Source organism: Eucyclogobius newberryi, unplaced genomic scaffold (assembly GCF_026437365.1).
Source record: "Eucyclogobius newberryi isolate DKJ021-1_F unplaced genomic scaffold, fEucNew1.0.hap1 SCAF_1, whole genome shotgun sequence".
Taxonomy (NCBI): domain Eukaryota; kingdom Metazoa; phylum Chordata; class Actinopteri; order Gobiiformes; family Gobiidae; genus Eucyclogobius; species Eucyclogobius newberryi.
In genome coordinates, this window is record NW_027315723.1 from 36820347 (window position 1) to 36847164 (window position 26818).

Sequence of the window (26818 nt, forward strand, 5' to 3'; positions counted from 1 at the left end):
TCAAGGATGCCTGTACTTTCTTGTGGACATGCTTTGTCTCTGGAGTTCACATTGTGCCATGTTATTTATAGTTTATTTCATGCACACGCTTAACTTAAAAATATAAAATCTATAATCTTAGTAACCTGATTAAAAATGTGTATAGAGCTTTTTCGTTTATGATGTTGTAACTGTTGCATCATTCCTGTAAAACAAATACATGCACGCCTTTTGTTATATTATTTAATTTGCGTTTGTAAGAAAAAACATTTTACAGCATATAAACATTAGCGTCACCACAGCTCCAGAGTGCTTAAACTATGTTACATGATTACATCAGACCTGCACGTGTCAAATGTCCACAAAGGCAACATCCTTAAAACACAATCAGAATTGAAATCTAGCCTCAGAGCAAAGTCCCATTTACATTAGTTTCCTCGTACGTGTGGTTTCTGTCCAGGCATTTTCCAAGGCAAAAATGGTGCATTATGTACACATGGATGAATGTTGGCATGTTCGTCCCATGTCAGGTACAGACGTTCACATGCTTCACTGGGGGTAAGCTTCAATTAGCATTCCATGGCCCTGAAAAATACAAAACGTTTATAGCAAATGTATAATACAGCCATACAGATTGATACACAGTTTATTACTTCATTTGTTCCCCCATAATAATAATAAAAATAATAATAATAAATTGTCTGTTTGCTGTAACCCGACCCAACATTTTTCAAGTGGGTCGGTCGGTAGGTAAATTCTTGCAATTTTTTGACTGAGTGACCACCAGGGGTCAGGCTTCAACAGTAAATGACGGAAAACGTCTCGATCAACCCGATCGGGAGACTAAATCTCCCGATTTTAAGATATTTCAATCGACCTTTTGTACTCCGTTATCCTTCATTTTGGTAGAGAAGGCGAGCGGGGGGAACACTGCTGGGCGTGTTTCAATCCCAGAATGCATTGCCTAAGTAGAGATACACCATGATAGAGAATGGCAAGAGTGATGGCCAGTTCAGTGGCACTGACAGAGGCTAACTAACTAGTTTAAGGCAATATAGGATCCCTCCTGTGTGCTCTGTGCCATACAGACCCATATGGAGGAACGAAAATGAGTTGCGCAGTGCATAATTAGTCCTTTGAGATGAAAGATTTGATTTACCAGCGCTATAAAAATATTTGACACAGCGCATTAGGAAAGACCGGTCGGTGAGTCAGCGAGATAATTGAAAAATAAAAGAATTTGGCGTTTTAACAAAATGCTAATATATTTTTTAAAAGTCGGCTGGTTTTATACCGGGTCGATTGGGTTACGGCAAACAGACATATTATTTTGCACAGCCTAATCATCATCATAATCATGTGTATACCTGTCCTCCAGCTGCGCATGCTGCTACCAGCCCAAACTGTCCGCCCTCTTTCTGCAGACGGTGTGCGACTGTTGTGACGAGTCTGCAGCCAGTGGCACCAAACGGATGGCCCAGGGAAAGGGAGCCGCCCCACAGGTTGAACTTCTCCATAGGAGGAGTCCCCACCTAAAACACAAACAAAATATGAATGAAAGAGTTGTGTGTGTTTTAGTTACAAGCTCCCATAACAGCACTTCTTTACCTTTGCTTTTCTGCCCATGTAAGTCTGAGCAAACCAGTCGGAGTCCATTGCCTTTAGATTGGCCATGATCTGACCCTGAAAGCAGAGAAATATAAACTGTTCCTTAAAGATACTAACTACAAAATAGATTAGCGTAGACACTTATACAAAGGATATTTTACTGAAATGATCTTAAATGATCCATTTTACTGCAACCAAGAATGTAAAACTAAATGTATTCTGTACAAAACTGTGGTACTCACAGCAAATGCCTCATGGAACTCAAAGACGTCAATATCGTCCATAGTTAACCCTGCCTTCTCTAAGACTTTGGGTGTGGCATATGTGGGCCTGAAAAACAACAAAAAACAATCAGTTTTTCTAAAATACTTTTCATTCCTTTATTTAAAATAAAGCTTACCCTAAGAGGAGTTGATCTTTTGGGTCTTGTGAAACATACACAAAATCTCTGCCACAATAGAAAGAGAATGTTAAGCCTTGGCCTCTTGTAATTGTCAAACTGAAAGGTCAGGACTTACCTGAGATAGGCTTTTGGCTTGTAACCCATGGCCAAAGCCTTCTCTTCAGACATGATGAGAACAGCAGAGGCTCCATCAGTCTAAAGACACCCAAAAGCCATTAGTTTATCAACAATAGAAATGGTGTATATGTTCAGTTTGCGGATGTACCAAGAAGGAGGAGTTGGCAGCAGTGACAGTGCCATGAGGCTTCACAAAGGCTGGTTTCAGTTTACCCAACTGCTCCATGGAGGATGGCCGGATACCATTGTCTTTGGAAACAATATCACGACCTAAAGATAATAAAGACAAAGAAAACTATTAAATAAAGCTTTTTCAAATGATAGTGAGCACAAACCGCCTTCTCTTTACCTGGCACTTTGAAAGGGACCACATCTTGCAGCAGTCCTTCATCTTGAGCCTTTTTGGCCAGAGAATGTGAGCGAAGTGCAAACTCATCCTGCTCCAAACGGGAAACTCCAAAAGCAGCAGCCAAACGATCAGCGCTGTGGCCCATAGTCTCTGCTGTGGAGAACTCAGCCACTGCAGGCAGCTAAGAAGAACAAAAGGAAAGCAGAATATTAAGACAACAAAACATGTTGTGTTGTGATGCTATACCAGGCGTATCCTTATCCATCGTGCTTATAGAGATGTATAGGAGTGGGCAATACTGACATTTACAAACATTTTTTTATAAAACATTTCTAGACTCTCCTCTCCTGATTACAATAATCATAATATTGCTAATTTTGCAATTCACTTGAAATGTGCTAAAATGTGCCTGGAAATGGCTTATTTGAGGTTCAAGCACTTACTGTTGCCAACTCACTTAAAGCCAAGTTATGCTTACTCGTTGTCCTGCTTTTATATTTACATGAATCATCTAGAGAAGGTCTGGCATATGCCATTTGGGCCTTGGCATATTTGTCATATTGTTACACCAGTGATTGGAAAATACAGCTGGTTCATTCTGTGGATGACCCAGGAACCTACTGTACATTCCATAGTCATTCATACATTGTTTCCATTGGAGGAGTTGTATGTCCCAGATATAGTTTTAAAATCAAGTGGTGGGAATTTGGTGTTGAAAATAATACATCTAGTAGAGTGGCTGTTAAGATCACTAATATATTTGTATAGTTAAGATATTATTAGATTATTAAATATATATATATTTTTATTCTATGTTGTGAAGAGAGATGATCTTGTACTTGCATCACTTATCTTTGTTGTAGTATCTGTAGTCATACTGATCTGCCTAACGATGTATCTGTGAATGCATAACGTACCTCTGGGGAAAGGTGTGCCATCCTGATGCTTCCAATCAAACTCAGTCTCTGCCCGAGTGTCTTGGCCTTATTCAGAGAAAGCATGGTCTTCCTCATCTTACGGCTATGGCGGATGGGAACGTCCGACATGAACTCCACCCCTCCAGCAACAATTGCATCACACTGACCAGCAGCGATCAGACCCGCGCCTAGAGGGAGGGAAGAACAGGTAGACAGTAGCAACAGTAGTTAGTGCAGCTATAAGAAGCCTAAAAATAGTGCCTAAATAGACCATAAAAAGGTCAAAAGAGCAGATCAAAAACAAACCAGAAGTCATTGCTTGGTTGGAGGAGATACAGGCCATTGTGACGGTATGAGATGGGATCTTGTCTGAGAAACCTGCTCCGAGTGCAGCCTGAAGTAATAAGATAATAGAGAAATAATGAAAAATCAGAATCAAAAGCACTTAAAAGAGAATGCCACATTAATTGTTTCCTTACCTCTCTAGCTACATTGCTGGTTTTTACTTCTTGAATCACAGTTCCATAGATGATGTAGTCTACTGCATCTTTAGGTAAACCAGTTTTGTGCAAAAGCCCCCTAGAGAATAAAAATACAATTAGCTTTGTCTTAAATACAATGAAAGGACACACATTTTACTTTTACAGTTCAAAATTAGATGATAACTAGTATGAGAAGATAGAGCACACCATTGCATGTACACGATTGCATGATGACAAATAAACCACATACAACATGAAACTCAACAAATTGTAAGCACTTACTGTAGCGCTGCTCTGGCCAGGTCGTGGGGCATAAGGTCGGCATAACTATAGACACAAGTAAAAAAGAGTCACATACACACAGATATTATGGTCAACCATAGGACCAGTTGTGAATGAATAGTTATTGATACATACGTTGTTCCAGACAAGAGGAAAGGAGTGCGAACTCCTTCCACCAACACAATATTTTTTACCCCCGGTCGGGCCAGTGTCTTTTTACTTTTTGTCTGAACTACAAATCACAAATATATGATGGTAACATTGGATTTAAGACATTAAATGAGTGAAAATAACATTTGAAAGAAAATCGGTGAACTTACCCTGAGCATGTAGATGAGATGTTGTACTCAAGGAGCGAGCAGCTGAAAGAAAGACAACAATAACACATTAGCAAGTATTAGACAAATGATTTAGATTCTATTCTGTAATAACAATTAGCTATGTTACAGCTAGAGGTGGAGGATGTGTCGAAAAATAGATAAAATCGCAATTTTAATTTAAAATGACTGCAAAACAAATGATACTTTACTGGTTAAAGTATGCATTCACATATTGTGGGAGACTTTATCCTTAATCAAGACATTTACTGGCACATGTTTAGCCCATGCCTGATTCATTGTTCATTATTGAATATCAGCTGAAAATCGATATTGTCGACATGAACATTTAACATAGACTTACCATATTGCACTGCTCTTAAAGGACTAACTGGGGAGTTTCGCACAGAGTTCAGCAACATGGCCATGGTTATCTGGAAAGAAAATATATAAATAGTGGCAGTATTTGGCTCAGACTCTAGTGACAAAGCTGCACAACTATTTTTTAGATCAAGGTTCACAATGTAGAGTATAACATTTTACCTAATGCCAACACCTTTTTTAACAACATAACAACCAATCATAAATTCATTTACCAAGTTGCTAATTCAAACGGAGACTTAAATCAAATCGGAGAATTACAAAAATGATATTCCTCATTCATTTATATTACAATATGTCCTGCCAGTCGCGGTCACACAGCCAAACCTCCTGTTCTGTGCCTGACCCTTCACCTACATTCAAATCCCACTGACAACTTTCAATCCAACAGTGGGTACGACATGTACAAACGTAGAGTAAACAATCTTAAACTTAAACACGCCTAATGACCATTCTACTGTTTATAATGCACTTGTATTTTCTCCAATGAGGCTAATTTAGCTGATTGTATGTTAGCAACATTAGCAAGTCAGCTTATGAGAGGCTAGACTTACCAATGATATAGTTCGAAGAATACAGAAAGACATTCAAAGATCAACAATATACAAATTATTTAGGTGGATAAATGTAAAATTCACATTACCTGTAATATGTGTAATGATTATGATACCCCGCTTCCCTGTCAGACCTCAGCCACACTCACTGCGCTGTGGACTACAAAAATTGCTAACGTTTTCAATGACCTAGAGAGAATTTGACTCTCTTAAATATGCCTGAACTAAAATAACTAATTTGACTATATTATTATTCATAAAAACAAGATTATATGCAAATACACTTAATCTTTACTCATTTGTGAGGTAAAACATGATTTATAAAGACAGGAAATTATTTAGTGCACAAGAATCTTTGAGGTTTATGTAACGGCAAAATTAGCAGCGCTCTCGGGTCCTTCAACATGTTTGACATTCGACACTCTTGCGCCCCCATCGGCCCAAACAAAAATTTAGGTTGATAGTTTTGAGTTTCAAGACAAGACCATGGCATTTGCTCGCGCTGCCGGCTTTTTATCTACATTTGCCCCTAGAAAATGTCCCATATTTGCAGGTATGGATAATGTTATTATATAGTGTTACTCTTTTATTCCATGGACTAATTTATCCAACAGTTTGTATGTGTTGCATTCATACTACCGGGCTGCTGAACTTTGACCTAGTTTATTCTCCACAGCGCTGAATTGATTCAAGAGATTGCAATTGTAATACATCAGACTTGTTTCCAGACATGATATCTGATTATATTTATATTTCCTAATAAAATGCAGTGAGTTTTACTTTACTTGCTCTGAACCATGGTGTGATGTGAAGCTTCATTTTGAATAATTGGCTGTGTTTATCAATCTAAAGTAAAATGAGCACATCATGAACTTTTGGAGAATGGTGGTGATTAATTAAAAATACAGATCTACTGAAATGATGAGCGCCAATTGAAGTCTTTATTGTCCACTCTTGATTTACTCTTGATATGTTTTCAGTTCAGTGATATGTATGCACTTACATATAGATTTATATGGGCCATAGTTCACCTGTCTGTCTGCTCTGTCTCTCAGGCCAAGCCAGCAGAAGCCTCTCGGTGACTTCAACCTTGGCAGGTAATTAATTTAAACACAACACAATCTGCTTTCATTTGTCAAATAGAAATTGATGAAACATTTACAATTATTTCTATTTTGATTTGCTCTATTCTCTTGAAGAAGACATATTGTGCTTTTTTGGAAGTACTTAGTATTATAGTATAACACATGTAGATCATGATTTTTCATTTGTTCATTGTAAACTACTATATTAATCTTCAACCGCTTAATGATAGCAACGGGTCCATGATCTTCCTGTTCAAAACTGCAGAGGTGATAAGCCCCGCTCTTCATCGTGACATTTCAACGTTACAAGCAGCAGGGTTTTTTTATGTGTTTTATTTTCTAAAAATGGCTCTGTGATTTTTTTTTTGCCCTGGTGTCTGAATTTTTTCATTAATTGTAAATAAGTACAAAGCTGTGGGCGGGGATAGGGGGTAGGTGAAAACCAAAACATTTTGAGCACTCGAGCCTCGAATGCTGGACAATACAGGATTATGCAAAACATGCATGAATCAATCAAATTGCAACTCTTAGTGAGCAAATGATGAAAGCACTCCATTATAATATGGTTAAAAGCTCTTAAAAGTTTACATACTAAAGCCTTTAACCATATAACAGCTTTCCGTTCCTTTCACTTTTGTTATTTGTGTGAAAAACCTCCAATATTCTGCCACTAACATAATGCAAGTTTGTTGTCCACATGCTTTTATATTGTTCATTCTTTATTTGTCTCTGTCCGTCTGTCTGTATCCAGCTCGAACACATGTCAGCTATGAGCTGAAGGATGATGTGGCTGTTGTACGACTCAATGATCCCACATCCAAGGTGAGTGCAGGAGACATGCATGCACACGTCAAGAACATTCATATCGGTGACACCGTTGACTACCTGTCACTCTGTGGGTCCACATTTCCCTGGATTAATCAGTATTTGTGTTTTGTGGAGGTGAACACCCTGTCAGTGCAGCTGCAGTCGGAGCTGACAGAGGTGATGGGAGAGATCTGGTCCAACGGAGCAGTGAAAAGTGCAGTCCTCATCTCCAGCAAACCAGGCTGTTTCATTGCTGGGGCAGACATCAAGTAAGGCTTACTGATGGTTGCTATAATGTAGTAATCTGTAATAGTAATAGTAATTAAAAACCCTTTAAATAAGTGATTCTTCAGGCTGCATGATGGTGAAGTGCTTTGATTAACAAAGCCACAGGTTCAGACAAATTGCTATAGGCCCGGCTAGTTCCGGTTGCCGTAAAAGGGGATCTTCCCTTCTTGTTCCATTCATTCTCTATGGGAACCAGTCATGTCTTGCTCAAATGAATCTAAATAAAAAGATCTGACAGCAGAGAGCGTGGTACAGATGGATAATCACTGGCAGCATTTTAAGACTTTTACGTACGATGTAAATATGTCCCGAGCGGAAACCTACATGTTTATAAAAGTATGTGTTTATGCCTCAAAGGTAAAGGCTAACATATATTAACTTGAATACAAAACAGATGTACTTCATTAAAGTACATACAATGTAAAGTCAAGGTTTTTTTATGGTGTTATTTTAACATTATTGATTTAAATTTATTGTACGTTAGCGTTGGCTTAGAAACAAAACCACTTATAAACATACAGATGTAGAAGTATTTAAATGGTATGTGAAGATCTGTGATTATCTATCTGTAACTCGCTCTCCGCTTTGTGTTAATTAATTATTGTTTTATTTCAACAAGACTTGTCTAATTCCCCTTAAGGATTGCAACCGGAACTATACTCTGATATATTCTCTTATTTTGTCTGCACACACCCCTAGTGCTGACCGTTGGAGTATGCATGTTATCTCTATTTTTCGGTTCTTACAGTTACATTATGACCTGAATAATCACAATTATTGATTTAGAACTGCATAATCTTGACTTCATTTTTTTTTTCTTTGATACTTCTTTGTTCGGAAGTTAAAATTGTATGTTATTGCATGTCATGTGCATTTCCCCCGCCACAGCATGATTTCAGCCTGTCAGAACAGTCAGGAGGTGACCCAGCTCAGCCAGAAGGGTCAGAACATGTTTGAGAAGATTGAAAGATCACCCATCCCCATTGTCGCTGCTATTAACGGATCTTGTCTGGGCGGAGGCCTTGAAGTAAGCGCTGAAAGACAGGAAAATGATGAGTGCTAGTGCTTCGCCGCCGTCTCGTATTTATATATTTTCAGTTTGCTTTAGCCTGCCAGTACAGAGTTGCTACAAAAAGCCCTAAAACCATCTTAGGGACGCCAGAAGTCATGCTGGGACTATTGCCTGGAGCCGGTGGTACCCAGCGACTGCCTAAAATGGTAACATACTTCAAACGTGTTACTTGTATAGTAGTAATTATTCTGTTAAATCCGTGTCCCCTTCGCATGTCTAGGTGGGTCTTCCCGGAGCCTTTGACATGATGTTGACGGGCAGAAACATCAGAGCAGATAAAGCAAAGAAGATGGGCCTGGTGCACCAGTTAATTGACCCTTTAGGTAGGTGTATTAGTATAAACGTTTGGGGTCATTGATCTTATTCAAGAAAAACATTTAAACACAGAAATCCAGTCTCCTGCAGCCACCATTAAAATGCAACTATTTTGATCAATATGAATGTAAAATTGATATTTGCAGACTGAAGCTTGTACATTTTAGTTTTGAATGTTTTTTTCATAGGCCCCGGGGTGAAATCTGCTGAAGAAAGAACTATCGAATACCTGGAGGAAGTAGCTGTAGATCTGGCCAAAGGAATTGTCAACAAAAAAGTGCCTCTTACAAAAGAGAAAGGCCTTGTACAAAGTAAGAAAACAGTTGAAAGTCTACAGCAGAGATTTTCAGTGGTTAATATTGATATCGTGTTGTTATTACGCAGAATTGCAGGACACAGTCATGGGGCTCGGTCCAGTGAAAAATAAGATCTACAAAACTGTCAGGGAGAAGGTGCAGAAACAAACTAAAGGGCTGTACCCGGCTCCTGCCAAAATCATTGAGGTATGTGCAGCCTGTAATTTAAATTGTATCAAGTTTCTCCTTTTGCAAATATTAGATTTTCTGAATACCAGCAAAGAGATACAAATTTAAAGATATACATTTTTGTCTCAAGTGTGTCCAAGCAGGTTTGGAGAAAGGCAGAGAGGCGGGTTATCAAACGGAATCTGAGGTATGAATCAATATCCCGGCATTGTCTGTGAATATTTATAGAATTATACTTACTTAATTCTACTCAGAACTTTGGACAACTGGCGATGACCCCAGAATCCCGGGCTCTGATTGGCCTATATCATGGTCAGGTGACTTGTAAGAAGAACCGATTTGGAAGGCCAGAAAAGGAAGTGAAGTGAGTGCTCAACGGTTATAGTTTTACGCTTGTACATTGATTAAGTCTGACTTTAAATGTGTCGTATCTCAGAAAACTGGCCATACTCGGTGCGGGGCTGATGGGGGCCGGTATTGCACAGGTGTCTATTGACAAAGGCCTGAACATCATCTTGAAGGACACCGCAGCAGAGGGCATCAGCAGAGGAGAGGAACAGGTCTACAAAGGGTAATCATCCTCACTTTTATGTATTAGACCGGTATCATGAATGATTATATATAGAGCATTATATAGCATAGATTCAAGATAAGATAAGAGATAAGATATTCCTTTATTGTCCCACATGGGGAAATTTCATTGGTGCAACGCAGGTAGATACAAAGGTAGATACAGAAGAACAGATCACTTATAGGAAGTATGAAAAACACTTTCAGTAGAAGATCTCCTATAAATAAATAAAAACTCCCATAGACAAATAAATAAATAAATACCATTTGCATGTGATCCCGACAGTAATTGCACATGAATATGTGTCACGACAGCACATAGATTGCACATGAATTTCACAGTAATTGCACATATGACAGAATTGCACATCAGTATTAGGTTAGGTCAGTATTGCGAGTACTAACACTGTAAAAGTACACTGTACACTGTAAAAGTACACTGAAATACACTGAAAAAGCAAACACAAGTAAAAAATGCTTATATTATGATTAATTTATCTTGATTTGAGGAGATTTAATTTAACTCCACTTAAATTACTAAAAATATTGTCGTCAAATCTTGGAAACGTTCTTGCCGTATTTTATTCAAAGATTTGGTAAGATTAGGGTGAAACAAAAAATGATAATGTTATTTCACTTTTTTTTTTTTACATATCATCACCATTTAATACACAACTTTTTTCACTTGGAATTTACCCAACGAACCACGTGCAGCCTGAACACGAAGGTGAAGAAGAAGGCTCTGACGAGCTTCGAGCGTGATGCCACTCTGTCCAACCTCTCGGCCCAGCTCGACTACACGGGCTTTCAGACGGTCGACATGGTGATCGAGGCCGTGTTTGAGGATATCAACATCAAGCACAGAGTCATCAGGGAAATGGAGGAGGTGAGACTTACTCTGGACAGCGAGCGTGTGAATAGAGTCTCTTTTTGTATGCAGCGCGATAAATATAAAGACACCGGCTCCTGTATTCCATTTGACATCAACACATTTGTGGTACTTGTTCAAAGTGCAGTGCCCTTTTGCATCTGCGGCCTACTATATAATTAATGTATTTACTATTTTAGTCAACTGGAGATCAACAAATGATGTAAAAACAAATAATTTAAATAAAAAAAATTATAAAATATGAGAGAACTTCTATTTTGTTTAATTAATGTTTAGAGAGTAAAAACGAGACGAGTGTCCCTAGTGTGATGTCACTTCCTGTAATTTTCTACAGATATTTAAGCTCCATAAATAGTTACTTCATTGGTGTAAAACTATCATTTACATTTACAACACCAAATAAAGTCAAAATTAGACCTTGATCATATAAACCTGTCATAGGATAATGCCATTATCCTCAAACAAAACATACTACATCACTGCCATATGAATTAAAACATGAAAAATATGAATAACACAAATCATACTGTTTTGTGTTACATTGTATGTTTTATTTACTTTTATTCTGATGTGAGTATTGAGCCTTTCCTTAGTACAGATATCAACAACAAAGCAACTGGATCTACTCTTCCCTGGGGAATTGTACATTTCAGATATTAACATTCTTAATCATGAGCAAATGTTTAATTTACAATCATATCCAAGCTAAATCAATTATATTCAATAGATCATGGACACGAAGTAAGCTCAAGTAAATATGTCTGAGTACATATGAATAATGATATTGTTTCCTAGGTGATCTCTCCTCACTGTGTTTTTGCCTCGAACACTTCAGCTTTACCCATCAAGGACATCGCTGCTGCAAGCAAACGCCCAGAAAAGGTCTGCCGTCTTAAAGCTAATTTTATTCCATACACAAACAGTATGCAACAAAAAATTTACTATTGTTTTGTTTGCAGGTGGTCGGAATGCACTATTTCTCTCCCGTGGACAAAATGCAGTTGCTTGAAATCATCACCACAGATAAAACGTCTAAAGACACATTGGCTTCTGCAGTCAGTGTTGGCCTCAAACAAGGGAAAATTATTATTGTGGTTGGAGTAAGTACGGTTTGGTTAGTTTGCTCATTTCTTACCATAAATGTCTTAATTTCCGACCATAAATCCACCAGGATGGTCCAGGATTTTACACTACTCGCTGTTTGGCTCCCATGTTAGCAGAGGCTGTTAGAGTTCTCCAGGTATAACCACCAAATGTTATACTTTCTCACATTATTTGTCACTTTTAAATACAATAATGGATTTTAATTGAATCGGTGTTTGGTTTAAAAGGAGGGAACTGGACCAAAAATGCTGGACACTTTGACAACAAGTTTCGGTTTTCCTGTGGGAGCTGCAACTCTTGCGGATGAAGTTGGAATTGACGTAGCAGCTCATGTAGCAGAGGTAATCAATAGTCATATTTGTATACTGCTAAAATGTGTTGTCATTTATGTGAAACTATCAATGTAATGTGTGTACTCTGTGTGTAGGACCTTGGGAAAGCATTTGGTTCTCGTTTTGGGGGTGGAAATGTAGAGGTGCTCAAGACGATGGTGGAGAAAGGTTTTAAAGGCACGTTGATCCCATTTATAATGACATAAAACTACTGTCATGAAACGCCGTCCGGCAGCTCCTAACATTCAAATTGACGTTGACTCATTTTAGGCCGTAAATCCGGAAAAGGATGTTTTGTCTATGGCAAAGGCAAAAAGGGCAAGACTGTGAATGCAGAGGCGGAGGAAATTCTCAAAAAATTCAAATTGTCTGCTTCAGCCACGGTGTAAGTTTGTTAGAAATACCATTGCTAATAATCAGGGCTTTAATTTAATCCATTTCATCTGTTTTATATTTTTTCTGTTGTTTGGTTTCCACAGATCCTCAGATGCTGATATTCAGTACAGGCTGGTGTCCCGATTTGTCAATGAAGCGGTGTTGTGCCTTCAGGAGGGGATTCTGACTAGTCCAGTAGAGGGCGACATTGGGGCAGTGTTTGGACTGGGCTTCCCTCCCTGTTTGGGTGGTAAGTTATACTCATGGATCTATTATATTGGTTATACTCCTAAAAACTGGGGCACCTGCAGTTGTACACTTGTGTCATTACAAATATCGAGATGCCGTCACAAGTAAAATAAGGGCTTGAAACAAAATGTATTTCTGTCAAGACATCTCAATCATACTTGTGATAAACGCTCTTTCAATTGAACTAAAAAAAACCTTCTATATTTCTTACAATGTAATTTGTTCATATTTTGGATTAATCTTCGTTCTGTGTCCATCTTCATAGGTCCATTCAGGTATGTGGATTCGTTTGGGGCAGATAATCTTGTGAGCATCATGAGGAGGTTTGAAGATGTTTATGGAAACCAGTTCACCCCGTGTCAGCTGCTGCTGGACCACGCCAAAGACCCCAGCAAGAAGTTCCACCACTGATTTCAAGTATCGTGAAGTAAAGGAAGTTAGAGAATTCTCCTTGAGGCTACAATGTTCGTCTTTTTTTCTGGAAAGTTGGAAATTGTAGTCTTGACTTTTTGTATATTTGCAATATTTTACAAAAATACACCTGGTGGTTGCTTTAACATGCCATTTAAAATATAATATTTAAGTTAGGTATGCTTTCATTTTATGGCCAAAACTAACCAAAATGTTATATTGTAATATTTGTTTGCAACATAATTTTGTAACAAGCCTTTAAGCTTTATAATTGATTTACTCAACAAGAATTGGAGTAACTTTAAATTATGTTTTGCTATTCTTTAATTGACTTGTTCTTAATGTATATAATATATACTACTGGCACCAGCTTTATTCATGGAATTTACCTTTGTCACGTACTAATAATACAGTAAGTAGTATGCTATGAGTTGTCTTTATTTCATAAACGTGCTGTCACAGACTCTACAAATATTCATGGAATGTGGGCTTGTTGGAAATAATAAATCAGGCATAATAACACTTTAGAAAGAACACTTCACAAGTCCGATGTTCTCCAAAAGTATCTCTTTTTATTGGACAGCAGTATTTTTATTACATGCATCATTAGTAACACTACAGTTCTCTTTCTGTACCGTCTCTTCTGGGTCTAGAAAGTGCAGGGCACGTTGCAATGTTTGTCTTGTGCTTGGAAAACATAAAAATGATAATATCAAAGCAACACAACATCTAATAAAGGATTTTTGTCATTTTAAAATCTTGTGTTGTAAATTTGATAATCTTTCTTAACAGCATACCTTACAACTGAAGTAGTGACACATGTTGGAAATAAAATGTTTAGCTTTTAACATGTAATTATGGTCTAATGTACGAGTACTGTAAATCTAAATCTGAGGTATAATAAAAATAAACATTTCAGAGCAGCTTATGTTCCATCTAGTCTACCCTTATTACACATAAAGAATCTATAGAAAGTAATTTAATTTCATATACACACAATGGGCATTTAATTATTTTTTTCTGACCGATTAAAGTTGATTAAATAATTAGCTTACTTTGCTTAACTCTACTTTTTCATGTCCTTGTACCTGGCAAATTACATTCACAACTGGATAATACATATTGAAAGAGACTTATTATAAATACAAATTCTTCTTAGTGGTACTGAATTGTTGAGCAAACAGCTTTGTAAACTAGTCTTGGTTTGAAGAACCATCAGACACTGCACTTTGTTCTGAAAATGAAATACTATGTTTGATCAATTTTTAAACAAGCTACCAGGGGGCGGAGTTTCAGTCACTGGGCTCAGCGCTGCTTCAAAGTGAAGGCACGTTGTGGCTCAGGGGCCAACAGGCACATGAAAGGTCAGTGTTCCTGTACAAGGCTGCTTTCAAAGCTGCATACTAAAAAAAAAAACGTGTGCATGTTTACGCATGGTCTAACTTCCCATATTGTGCTTTTTTGTCTTCAAAAGTCATGGGGAGTTGATATCTTTAACATGGAACTGAATGCTCGGTGTATACCTGTCAGTCACCCCTCTATGGGTATGGGAACATACAGCACAACAACATAGCATTTTATCGTCCACTAATATTATTATGATCGTTCTAAAACGATCAGAGCAAAATCGAGGGAAGAGGTCTAGGATTTAGAACTGCTGAAGCCAGGAGCCCTTCCTGGTTTCAGTGGGATATTTAGCACAATATGGGAGGTTGAACATCAGACTGTGAAGTATGCAGGTTTGAAAGCCCCTGCCTGGGGTCAGATCTTGGGTCTCCAGCCCTGGATGAACTGTGTGATCTTGGTGACGTGCAGGCGGCTCAGATGGAAGTCATGTGACAGGATGTCCTCCGTCAGCTGCACCAGGAGCCGCCCGTCAATCCTCTCCCTCTGAAACACCGCCACAGCTGCCTCTGATAGGCCGATGAAGCGCAGACAGGCGGACACCTCCTCCAGCGAGAGCGCAGAGAGGTCCTGAGGTGGGCTCCAGGTCCCGCCTCCCTCTGCTCCCCTGGACGACTCTGAGGGCGGGCTGGGCTCCGGTGAGGGGCAGGGCGACTGGCGGTTAAAAGGGTTCAGTGCACCGAAAGGGGCAAACCGACTCTGAGGAGGAGGCGGTCTGAGGCGAGGCCCAGAGAATGACTCCGCCCATGGCTCCGCCCATGTGGCCTGTGCTGGCTGCGGGTTAGGTGTGCTGTCTGCAGGTGGGGCGGGTGTTAGTTCAGAACTGGTGGGGTTTGGAGCAGGGCAGTCTCCCCAAGAGCAGGGGTAACAGTACAGGGAAGTGTCAGGAGAAGGGCAGCTGAAACACAAACATTTAGACATTTTTGAGTTGTCAAAACTACCAATGAACCCTACATATATTTAGGCAATGCATTGCTCACTGCAGAAAACTAGGTGTCAAGTCTTAAGTACTTAGTATGATACCTTTCTTGAAGTCCAGAGGAGTAGAACGACAGATTGGGCCTTGGAGATGTGGATGTTTTGGGGAAGCGAGGTGGGACTGGTGGACTCGGAGCTGGACTGGAGATGGAGCCCCCTTTAGAACACCGAGGGGGGACAGGAGGAGCAATCAGGTAGCGGCACTCCTCTCTGACCTACAGGTAAAAGACATAGTGCAGTTAAGTCTTTGTGTCCTTGTTTTGAACTTGGTGGCCTATCAAGCAGACAGCTAAATGTAAGGGAACGAGAAGAAAGAGGTGGCAGGGTGTAATCGGGCTGCACAGTGAATCACACATACCCACAGTACACTTGATGAGGGAGCACAAATGATTGTACTCGGATGTCTAAACAACTCTGTTTAGTCTACCTTGCTCTTAGAAATGAAGTCACATACTGTATGTTGAAAAGATTTTAAACTATTTTATGCCTTACTTAAATAAACTTAAAATGAATTACATTTGTTTGTGTTGATACATATAACATTTCAAACTAATGCAAATGAGTATGCATTTAATTGAGTAATGTTTTCAGGATCACACTATATTTAGTGACAGCCGAAATAGCCGTCTATGTCACAAGAGCTACATTTAACCAGGATGTATTCGCGTCACATAAGCATTAGCCAGGGAACAGCTTTTCCAGTAAGTGTGTTTGTGGTCAGTGAGGTTAAAAGCTATAGTGTATGAATAATTCAGGGCAGCCTCCTGACTTTTAGAGGCCGGATACTGCGCCGGACAGAGCCATAGGACGAGACAGGTCCACTCACAGCATCCGATTTGGGAGGTACAGGTGGTGGCGTGGACACTCGGGTGACTACAGTGCCCAGGGATCCGTCCATAGAGGAGGACGAGTGAATGGAAATAATATTAGGCTCCTTCCCCAAACTTTCTGTGCTCTGATTGGTCCAGAGTTCTTCATATGGAATCTCCTCATTGGTCCTCATGTCCGAGTCTGTCCACTCCGGAGTCATGTATTCCCTTTCCTCGCCTGGCCCCTCCCCCATAGAGTCTCTACAGCGCTGCGATAGGCTGTCGGAAACCCTGCCCACGTAGCCGCACATGGAGAGGCGTTGTAATGCGGGGGCGAGCGAGTCCTGTCCCACGCACACCCGGGACCGTCGCGGGCTCGTGCACTCCTCCGTCATGCACTCCAGCTCGGGCCGGGTCTCCCTGACAGCCCGGGAGTAGGCGTCCGGGTCAAACGCGTGCCGTAAAAGCAGGCTCTCCAGCGCCGCCGTGTGGACAGATGCCTCCGCTACGTTAAATCTAGGCATACACCGCAGTAACAGGAAGTGGGACGGGGATACTTCCTGTCGGCGGAGTACCAAACAGAGTACCACAGTCTTGCTAACGATGTTGAGCAGTTTGTAGCGGTGGCCCTCTCGCACGGCGTGCCGGTCGTACGGGTTCCGGGGCGGGCGAGTCGGGACGGAGACGTTGACAGGGAGGCGGACACGCTCTATGATGCTCCGCACTGTGTGTTCTCCTCCCAGCATGCCTTGCTCCAGTGGGGACCGTGTGCAAAAGCGCCCCCGGCAGGCAAAGGGCAGGCTCACACTCTGGTTTGTGCGGTGATTCATGCAGACCAGGCAGGGAGTTTTACCTGTAGTGGAAAGAAATGGCATTAGGTTTCTCTGAAGGAATTGGCATTCTGGATTTATACGGTACTCAATTATGTTGCTAAATAATATCCACTATTAATCAACTATTTGACTATAAAGAAATATGAGTCTAAAACTAAAAGACCTTATCAAAACTGTGACATTATCAAATTAAAGGCGGTATGGACGATTTTTCGGCGATTTGAGAACGCAGGCGGAAGTGCGCATGCGCACTCCCCCGTGCGGACTGATACAACACACACGTGCGTTTGTTTATTAGCGCAACGGAGCGCATCGCATCTCTCGTAGATTTCCGTCCACTTCTGCATCAGCTCGAACTGTCTTTCTCCGTCTTCATTTTGCCCCGTACACTGAGGGAACTATATTATGATAGATCCATGCGCTTAGGCACGCGGAAACGTGGGGACGAGCCTGACGTGGCTGCAGGTGAGCGGTAGGTGCGTTTTATGATTGATACGTGGCAGGACAAATGATTTATCCACGCCCCGAGGAAATATGATAAAAAAATTGCTGAAAAAAAAACGTCCATACCACCTTTAACATATCAAAAAATAATATAATTTGATCAATATTCTCTATCTAGAAGCCTTCAGTCACCAAATTACAACCTTTATTTGGTGGATAATGTATTTGAATAGTCAAAACATTACACCCAAAAAGTCTTCTTTTCTTTGCGAAAATAAAGTAAATCTCACTTTTTATAAGTCATGTGGCATCAATGAAGTGGAACAATATCTAAATGGCTGGTGGTGCACTCTTGCAGTTTGTAGCTATCTATGGATGCTTTGTTTCACCAATTAGTTCTACCATTTTCCAGGAAATAGCAACGTATAGATAGACAATGATGTATAGAATGTAACTAATAGTGTCCATATGATTGTAATTGCGACATTTCCTTTGTTGAATAGGCTTCAAGCGCATAAAGCACATTACACTGCAGGGTTTGGGACACCGCGGCTGTACTCACTCCTTGGAGTCTTTCCCAGGCGCCTCAGCAGTGCACTCAGCCCTGTCTTCTCTTTGGAGGGCGTGGCACAGAGAAGCTCCGCCTTCCCCATGAGTGACAGCTCGTCTCCGGCCTGCAGACTGAAGCTGTACTGCTCACTGTCATCACTGAACTCCCCGGACACAACCTGAAACACACACATTGTATTTGTGTTACACTTCACTCGGCCTAGTGGCATCACCTGCTTGTCTCCACAGCGATAGAAATGTTTAATGCTATCCTATGGAACATTCCTAAAGCAATAATATCTCCATGGAGATAAGCAGGGGGTGGACCTCACAAGAAAAGTTAAACCTTTAAAAGGCCAAAAATGTTGTATTGGTCACATTGTAAAATTGTAGCGTTCATGATAACCATGTACAGTACAGTCAAGTCAAATGAAAGTGTGTATCATTCTTCTGGTTTGTTTTGAACTATTTCTCTCTTCCCTTAGGTGGACACTTTACTCTGTAATGATAGAAAGAGACTTCACCTTGACGCTGAATGTGATGGGCTCCATGACAAAGACTCGGTCGGGGAGCGCTCCGGCCACCTCCTCCACACTGGAGAAGTACTGCACTGGGTCCCTCACGTCACGGTCCTCGTCCAGCAGCTTGAACTTCCCTGGGCAAACAACACACAAGTCTATTATTTATAGACCCTGTATTGACACACCAGATCAAGAAGGCTGTAAATATAGCCCATATAGTTAGGCGTTTACTAGTGAGAAATCACCATAAACACACTGTACAGCAGACATTTTATTTGTTTCAACAATAACGACAAAAAATCTACCCTTCACCACTATTGAAAACTTAGCCAAAGTAACTTTTCAGTCCAATGCAATAGCAGGCATATATTTAATGTAATTATTCAGTCATGTCAGCCCATGTTTTGCTTTTTAACCAGGATTGGGACTATAACAAATGTAAGTCTTTAATGACCTTATGACAAACAGTCTAATAGACGTGAGAAATGCAGAGGAATAAAGACAAAAGCAACAGAAGTGCCAAACTACACTCAAGTCAAGAGGTTAATTCTAGCACAAAGTCCCAGCTGACACCGCTCACACCGGGGCGGACACAAAGACACCTCCGTAACCTCTGACCTGGCACCAGCTCCCGTCCAATCAGCTGCCAGTGGGGTCGTCATGGTAACCCATAAAGGAGCCCATTCTCAGGCAGAGCAGAGACACGTATCCATGGAGACCCTCACACACGCACAGTGCTCTCAGCTTCACCCCATCCGTAAATGTTTCACTCGAGCAAACTTAACAGCGGCGAGGAAACATTGACCATAGCTGTTTTGGTTATGGCACTTGACTGACACTTAAGCCAGAAAACAACATTTAAAAGGATTTATAATGTCATAACAAATATTTAACACCATGAATCTTACATGTGGTAAAAACAGAATAATGATTTGCATATGCATTAACCGTATGGCCTACACATTACTAACCAACAATTTAGCTAAATTTACTCGGGTAAAAATAGGACGCTAGAAGCAATGAGTAATAGAAATGTTAGTCATTGTTCATGTGTTGTCATACTAAGCATTACTGATTACCGAAAGGCATGAATGAAAGGAAATGATATAGTAGTTTCTTGGTCGGATTATTATTGTTACCGGTTTACTTTCTGATAGCCTATATTTATTTTAGAGGTGGGCAATATATCAAATAATCAATAATATAGCCTAGGAAGTGTTATTTTGATACAATGCAAAAAAATCTGATATATTGTTTATGATAATAATAAGATACAATAAAAATGGAACAAACGTATGTGGTCATCTTTCAAACAAAGATACAAAGTTGAAGGTTAAATGCATTAGTTCAGGTTTAAAATGTGAAAGAAAAGTATCTCTATGTAAACATGTTTTAGAACATTTCTGTTGGATTGCCAAAATATCTGTCAGGATACTCCAACAAAATATTGAGATATACATTTTTGTCATAAGTAGCACTCTTTTCACAAAACCTAAGGCCCATAGTTGCGGTGAATACATTTGTTTTCATAACTCATTTGAATGAATGCTTTGAAATACACCTCTAAGCCTTCCCTTTTCACACATTTGAGATTTCCTTTGCAAATTCGATGAACAGTAATATTAGTCATGTTTTTATGCAGGATGGTTATCGTTAGCCACGACCATCATGTGTCTGGAGTGGCCCATTTGTGAACACTGCATCAAATTCTTGGTATTGACTGCTTCACTGTTTTGTTTACTTCACAAAGTCACAGTGACCGCAGGAGAGTTTCTGTCTGTGAGGAGAAGCTGAATACCAAACTCCACAGCCACTCACTCAATCCTCCCAGTGCCTTTATACCGTGTCTATAACCCACACCATCTTTTATGAACGGAAGCTTGCGCCTACTAATCAAATATACTCAAATATTGTGATGAAATTATGGTATTTTGTGTCCAGCCCACAGATGCTGAGGTTGGGGGTTCAAAGTCAGCTATTGCCATCGCGACAAGAACTCAAGCCAAATGCAAAGAGTACCGTGCAATCAGATTCGTTTATTTTTATGATGCAAATGAGCTCATTGGTCATCTATCATGTATAACTAAATCAAACTTATCTCGTCTCAGATTAACAGAGGTTTTTTGCTTTGCTCATTGATTCTGCAGAAATTCACAAAGTTTTCAGTCTCCAGAGAGATTTTTGCTTTCTTTTTTCCTCGAGAGCAGGATACGTTTGTTTTGATATGGACGTACCATGCGTGTCAATCCATCTGAAATCGATGAAACCTGTGACCAGACTGACTGCTAATGAGCTGTATAAACAATATAAAGAGGTATTCTCAAGGCAACTCAGGTGCCATTTCTCTCAGAGTGGCAGAGGCAGTATGGGGTATGCCAATTATTTATTTAAAATCATGTATTGCAAAAACAAAGCAATTTCAGGTTTTCGTTTTCAAAATGATTGCCTTAATGACTTGGGTGTGTCCTGGCCACAGGTTTGCACACACTCCACTGGTGAATGTGCGGGACAAACCTCAGGTCAGTTGTGGATGAAGAAATATTAAACTACTGTTAAGCACAATATAGATCTACTCTTTTGAACTCATTCCCATCATTGATACAGGGATGCGGGTAAAGGTAGAGAGAGAGAGTGAGTGTGAGAGAGAGAGAGATTGAGAAGGAGAGCGAGGGAGAGAGAGAGCATCATCCTGTGGTCAGTCCTCAGGGAAAACGTACAGCCTGTAACTGCGTCTGCATAAGTTTATTTAGACTTCCTGCATGAAGTCATCACAGACATGAGCTCACCACCACTCTCACTCATTCAACAGCAAATAACACCATTGTACTTTAAAGGTGCACCACGGAACTTTTCTGCATGTGTGTTATTCCTTTGTCTGAAATGTTCCACAGAATGGCATTAAACTTACATATCTACATGGAAACAAGCGGCTCACAGTGCATGTTTTCATGTGCATCTTTCAAGCTGAGATTGAATAAATACAAGAAAGATATTTTTAATGCCAAAAAGCAATAAAAGCAATGTGTCAGATCCCCAAAATGTCAAAGTAAGATTTCATCGCACCTGTTTTAAATATTTACAATCAATATCATATTTTAACTTCATATTCAATTGTGATATCTGGATCGGTAAATCCACTAATAATATGATGATGATATGATGTACTCATTTCACATAGTGTAAAAGAATTGTAACTGGGAAATGTACTTTTATGATAGAAACTTTACATCTACAGCATCTTTATGTTGCAATTAGCTTTCCAACAGTAGAATGTTTACTTAATGGGAATTACGTCATACTGAAACAATTTAGTCTTTCTGACCTTCCCTCATCCTCGTCATCCAATTATAGTTATTAAACACTTCCTGTAGCAAACACCTAAAGCGGCCGCGGTGACGTGTACCCTGTGGAGCCCAGGAGGCGGTAGTGACATCAGCGCCCCATCAGAGGAGGAAGAGCAGCATTAAGATCCAGTTACACTCACAGTCATAATAATAGGACACTCGGAACAATGGGATGAGCCCCGGTGAGGTCATACACACACACACACACACACATTCAGGAAGAAGACAGGAGCAGTCAATGAGCTGAGCCACAGAAGGTCAGCAGTAATACAGGAGAGGAGGATGAATGAGAGAAGAGGGAGAGAGAGGCAGCATGTGTGTGAATGGGTTTGAATGGACATGGGCTGAGAGAATACACTGAGGTAAACATATAGTGGGTTAGAAATGATGTGTTATATTATATATATATATATATATATATATATATATATACATACACATGCATGTGTTAGGCAAAATTGGTGACTCTAAATTGGCCCTAGTGAATGAATGTGAGAGTGAATGGCATGTCTATGTCTCTGTGTTAACCCTGCGACGAGTTGGCCACTGTCCAGGGTGTACCCCGCCTAAGGCCCAAAGTCACTGGGATAGGCTCCAGTCACCCGCGACAAGCGGTAGAATGAATGAATGAATGAATGAATATATATATATATATATATATATATATATATATATATATATATATGGATAGTTGGATAGATAGATAGATATACAAATGGTAATCACCAAAAATCTAAATTAAATTAGACAAACATACCATAACATTTATATAAATAACTAAATATTTTATACAAACATATTTTTCTTTTCTTAAATTCAATTTTTTAAGTTTTTGTAATTTTCTATCGGCCCATTTTTCAATTATAGTGTTCTTAATAATGATATTATTGTTAATTATAAATATTGTGTCCAAATATTTCTGAGTTTCCTCCAGGCAGCTCCCTTTCCCCCATCAAGCCAAAACATGCACAGTAATTAAAATCCTTGGGGCATTTTAAATGAAGTGAACACACTCTGCATCTGCATGAAAAAGTTCACGTGTAGGTCAACTGTATGGGCCCAACATACCAATGGCCCAAAATCTGTGCATCATAAATGACGACCCTTTAGTGTTTTTTTTCCATTTCCAAGGATGATCGATCACACAAGACTTCACAAAAACAGCCTGACCCTCTCACGAGTAGAGCTGTATGTCTTTGTGTGCCCTCACCCTGGTACTGGAGGGGTATGTCGATCTTGGGTCCGATAACATAGTGTCCCTCCTCCAGGCTGTGGGCGGTCACTGTGGTCCACTGTCGGCAGGAGTGAAGCAGAACCAGGTCCTCCTCTGCCAGACCCTCCACGCACTCACCTGCCAACACAGCACACAAAACACAAGAATATGATCATATAGAGGTTTACAATGTGCGGGGACAACAGGTGGTGCCTTCTTTACTTCACCCACAGAGATATTGACCATGGGAAAATTGGACATCTAAGAAGCTATTTAAAATGCCCATGTGAAAACAAGGTCGTACTTAACAGCACAGTAATAGCAATGTTAGAAAATGGATGGAAACTGCATTGTAAAACATTTTTCCATCCAAATAATTACCATGTTTCCTGGGTTCCTGGGTTAGTAATTAATAATTAAAAAAAAAACATAAAATAAATCAGTTTCCATCAATAATTATTATGTAGCCTTGGGTACCATGCTATGTAATAATAATATCAATACTGAGCTGTAATGTGATGGAAACAAAAAGTATATATACTATATTTAGAGTATTTTGTCATAATTTTTCATTGAATTTGTCATTTTTGTTGCTCACTTACTACTGTACTACACATTTATACATATTTCTGGAAGTACTTTTGGTCTTTGCAATTAAAATATTTAATTAGTCCTTTTTGTTGTGTCAGTTTCTTGTCTTGTCCAGAAAATGCCCTGCTTTCATTTGGGCTCACTTTGTGCGTTCACTCGAAATTGAGCACAATTTAGACCTGATGTTGACTTGGTCCTGTTCTAGCCCTTCTTTAGTCCCAATTTTGACGTGGTGAAAGTGCATGAAGTGTGAACGCACCCGCAGACTCAGGTTTGGTTCACACTTATAAAGTTCTGACCTGGTGGTGATGGCAGTTTAATGAGAGAAGTAACAAAAGAACTGATCCCTACACCAAACAAAGAAACATCAAAATAGATTCAAAGCTCAGTGTCTGTAATTAGACCCATCTGTGACATTTGACCAACCCTGCACTCATCAGGACTTTTGTAGGATCTGGCAACCCACTATTATGCTGCCCCCATGCACACAGAGCTCACCCAGGCCATCACGTATAGTGGCACCAACAGCATTGATTTATGCTGAGAGCACAACAATACATCGATGGCAAACAAGCTCACGTCCACAGTTCAGGCGAGCCCATTTGACTATAGTGTAGAAGTGATGGGTTAAATGTTTGCCCTGATTCACGGTACAATCGAATGAAAAATTTGGCTTAAATGCAATCATCTGTAAATACTCAAGAGTTGTTCTAGGAGGATTACCTTTAATTAGAAGCTAGTTATCCATATAATAACTCAACTCAAAGTGAAAATACTACTCTTTTTCTATATTCATAAGCAAGTATTACAGTTGAATGAAGCTAATAGTGTTTTTTCCTGTTGTATGAAGTAACTTTGAATTGCCTTGTGTACGAATTGTGCTCAACAATAGAGTGAAGTGTGAACACAACTGTCACCATTTTGGGTAAGATTTGCAGAGTGATCATTTAGTGGAATTATATATTTAGTCGTTTGACAAAACACATCATGCAACTAAATGGTTGATATAAAAAAACATTGCAAAATACTTTTAAAAATCTAATTTAGTCAAACGAGTGGCGCACCAGACCACTCTACAATGAGTATTATGTTTTACAACCAAAAGGGAAAACGTTTTAATTTGTTTAAGGTGGAGGTTAAGCAGACCACAATGTGCCTTTTGTTTGCCCATCTATTATACTCTTAGCCTTTACTTTACAATTACTTGGATAATAATGTGTAGCAGGGGAATGTCTCCATGAGCAGGTCCGTTGCACCCGGTTCCACACGCGCACGTCAAAGGCCCGTGGCAACAGCACCGAGTAAAACGTTGTGGTTAGAAGTAGTTCATGTCAAATGTCCAGCCTTTTGTCAATAGCTCACCAGCTCCTGGTTGGCTGCCTTTGCAAACATGTCAGATTTTGAGCAGTGGAGTTAATAAACACCTCTTGCCTGCAGCCCACGCGCCAACGGAGACGGGACTCGGTGCGTAATTTGCTGGACATGGCACGGGCGCGCGCAATGGTGCACAGTGCCAAAGTCAGTTCTGAGTTTTTCCCCTTGCACTTTTTAGTATTCCCCACATTCACCGACAGATTACGACATTTGCATATGAAAGGGAACGGAGCAGCACTCGAGTAGCACAACAGACACTTTGTGGCGCACCGGACACTTTTGGCGGTGACGGGAATCGCGCACAAACAGCACCAAATGTGACTGATGAAGGCAAATCATGGAATGGTTGTAATGCAAAATGAAAATGTGCAGGGAGAAATGATAAACTTTCAACTCCAAATCCATGAGTCAATGTTTAGAAATAAGACGGGAACTAGGGGAAGCGGATTTCAAAATAAATGTACACCGCGCGTTGTGCATTAATGAGAGAAGTGGTATTTCAAATATTTCAAACGTGTGTTATTTAACATTATGGAAGGTAAACTGAAACATAAAATTGCTTCGTTTAAGGCCCTGGGTAGACTTATTCAATCATGACATCAACTCAGGGGCTTAAAGCTTTTACACCGGAAGTCAAATATGATGATGTACAGTGACAATTGAAAGTAAAAGTGGGTTATAGACAAGTAAAAGTACATCTCCTCGCACACAGTAGGTGCAATTACACAATAGAGGCTAATACAGTTCGCCACATTGTAGCAATCAGGCAATTAGACCGTGCGGGCATCTAAAAAATGACAGTGAGTGCAATAAAAACCCGCTCTTGTCTCCAGTTTGCGGCACCTGACCGGCTCATCGTGCCTTACCGTGTGCCAGGCGGACCAGAGTGGGCAGGCGGAACTTGCTGACCACCGCGTCCAAAGGCAGCGCCAAAGCGTTCCAAGTGATCTCCGACAGGCTCGCGGACAACTTCTCCATCCTCCCGGGTCATCACGCATCCGGGCGGCGCAACGTGGACGAACCGGAGGATGGCGAGGCTGGTGTGAGTGGACGAGGTGAAGAAGAGAGTGATGGTGGCGGTGGTGGTAAAATGGCAAAGAGTTTCGCCATGTTTGAACAGGGAGCGAGCGCGGAGCGAGTCGGTGCGCACCAGCGGCGGCGGCGGCGGCGGCGGCGGCAGCGGTGGGAGGGAACACACAAGCCCGGTCTGTCATCCGCCCCCGCCCGCCCCCGGGGTGCACGGGAATGGCACAGGCAAGAACTTCTACTGAGGCTCACGGAGGAAATTCTTAGTCCTGTCGAAAATTATGAGAGTCGAAATAGCTCAAAATTGGGGCAGGTGTAATGCCTCAATAGTGGTTTGATTTGATTCATTGGCATACTTGAA

General features: G+C 40.3%; 3 protein-coding genes across 3 annotated transcripts; 1 reads left to right on the plus strand and 2 right to left on the minus strand.

The window, feature by feature from the left end:
* Positions 1-210: 210 nt before the first annotated feature.
* Positions 211-5595, minus strand: hadhb (hydroxyacyl-CoA dehydrogenase trifunctional multienzyme complex subunit beta). Its single transcript, XM_072445315.1, has 16 exons — positions 5479-5595; positions 4819-4888; positions 4458-4499; positions 4273-4369; positions 4138-4182; positions 3853-3952; positions 3680-3767; positions 3374-3561; positions 2457-2637; positions 2256-2377; positions 2106-2185; positions 1988-2035; positions 1830-1917; positions 1588-1662; positions 1347-1511; positions 211-564 (listed from the first exon to the last, which is right to left on the minus strand). The coding sequence occupies exons 2-16, from the start codon at positions 4880-4882 to the stop codon at positions 529-531; spliced, it is 1419 nt and encodes a 472-aa protein (XP_072301416.1). The 5' UTR covers positions 4883-4888; positions 5479-5595; the 3' UTR covers positions 211-528.
* Positions 5596-5803: 208 nt separating this feature from the next.
* On the plus strand, positions 5804-13388 carry hadhaa (hydroxyacyl-CoA dehydrogenase trifunctional multienzyme complex subunit alpha a). The gene is made up of 21 exons (XM_072445403.1): positions 5804-5942; positions 6445-6486; positions 7226-7296; positions 7417-7550; positions 8458-8596; positions 8668-8787; positions 8862-8964; positions 9145-9267; positions 9341-9459; positions 9572-9628; positions 9696-9805; positions 9878-10012; positions 10726-10897; positions 11696-11782; positions 11860-12000; positions 12072-12140; positions 12232-12345; positions 12432-12513; positions 12607-12721; positions 12816-12961; positions 13226-13388. Exons 1-21 carry the CDS (start codon positions 5876-5878, stop codon positions 13369-13371), a joined length of 2292 nt encoding a protein of 763 aa, XP_072301504.1. The 5' UTR covers positions 5804-5875; the 3' UTR covers positions 13372-13388.
* Positions 13389-13940: 552 nt separating this feature from the next.
* Positions 13941-26570, minus strand: gareml (GRB2 associated, regulator of MAPK1-like). The gene is made up of 7 exons (XM_072445255.1): positions 26298-26570; positions 23464-23604; positions 18913-19043; positions 18402-18567; positions 16580-17415; positions 15799-15968; positions 13941-15673 (listed from the first exon to the last, which is right to left on the minus strand). Exons 1-7 carry the CDS (start codon positions 26407-26409, stop codon positions 15133-15135), a joined length of 2097 nt encoding a protein of 698 aa, XP_072301356.1. The 5' UTR covers positions 26410-26570; the 3' UTR covers positions 13941-15132.
* Between the last annotated feature and the right edge of the window lie 248 nt (positions 26571-26818).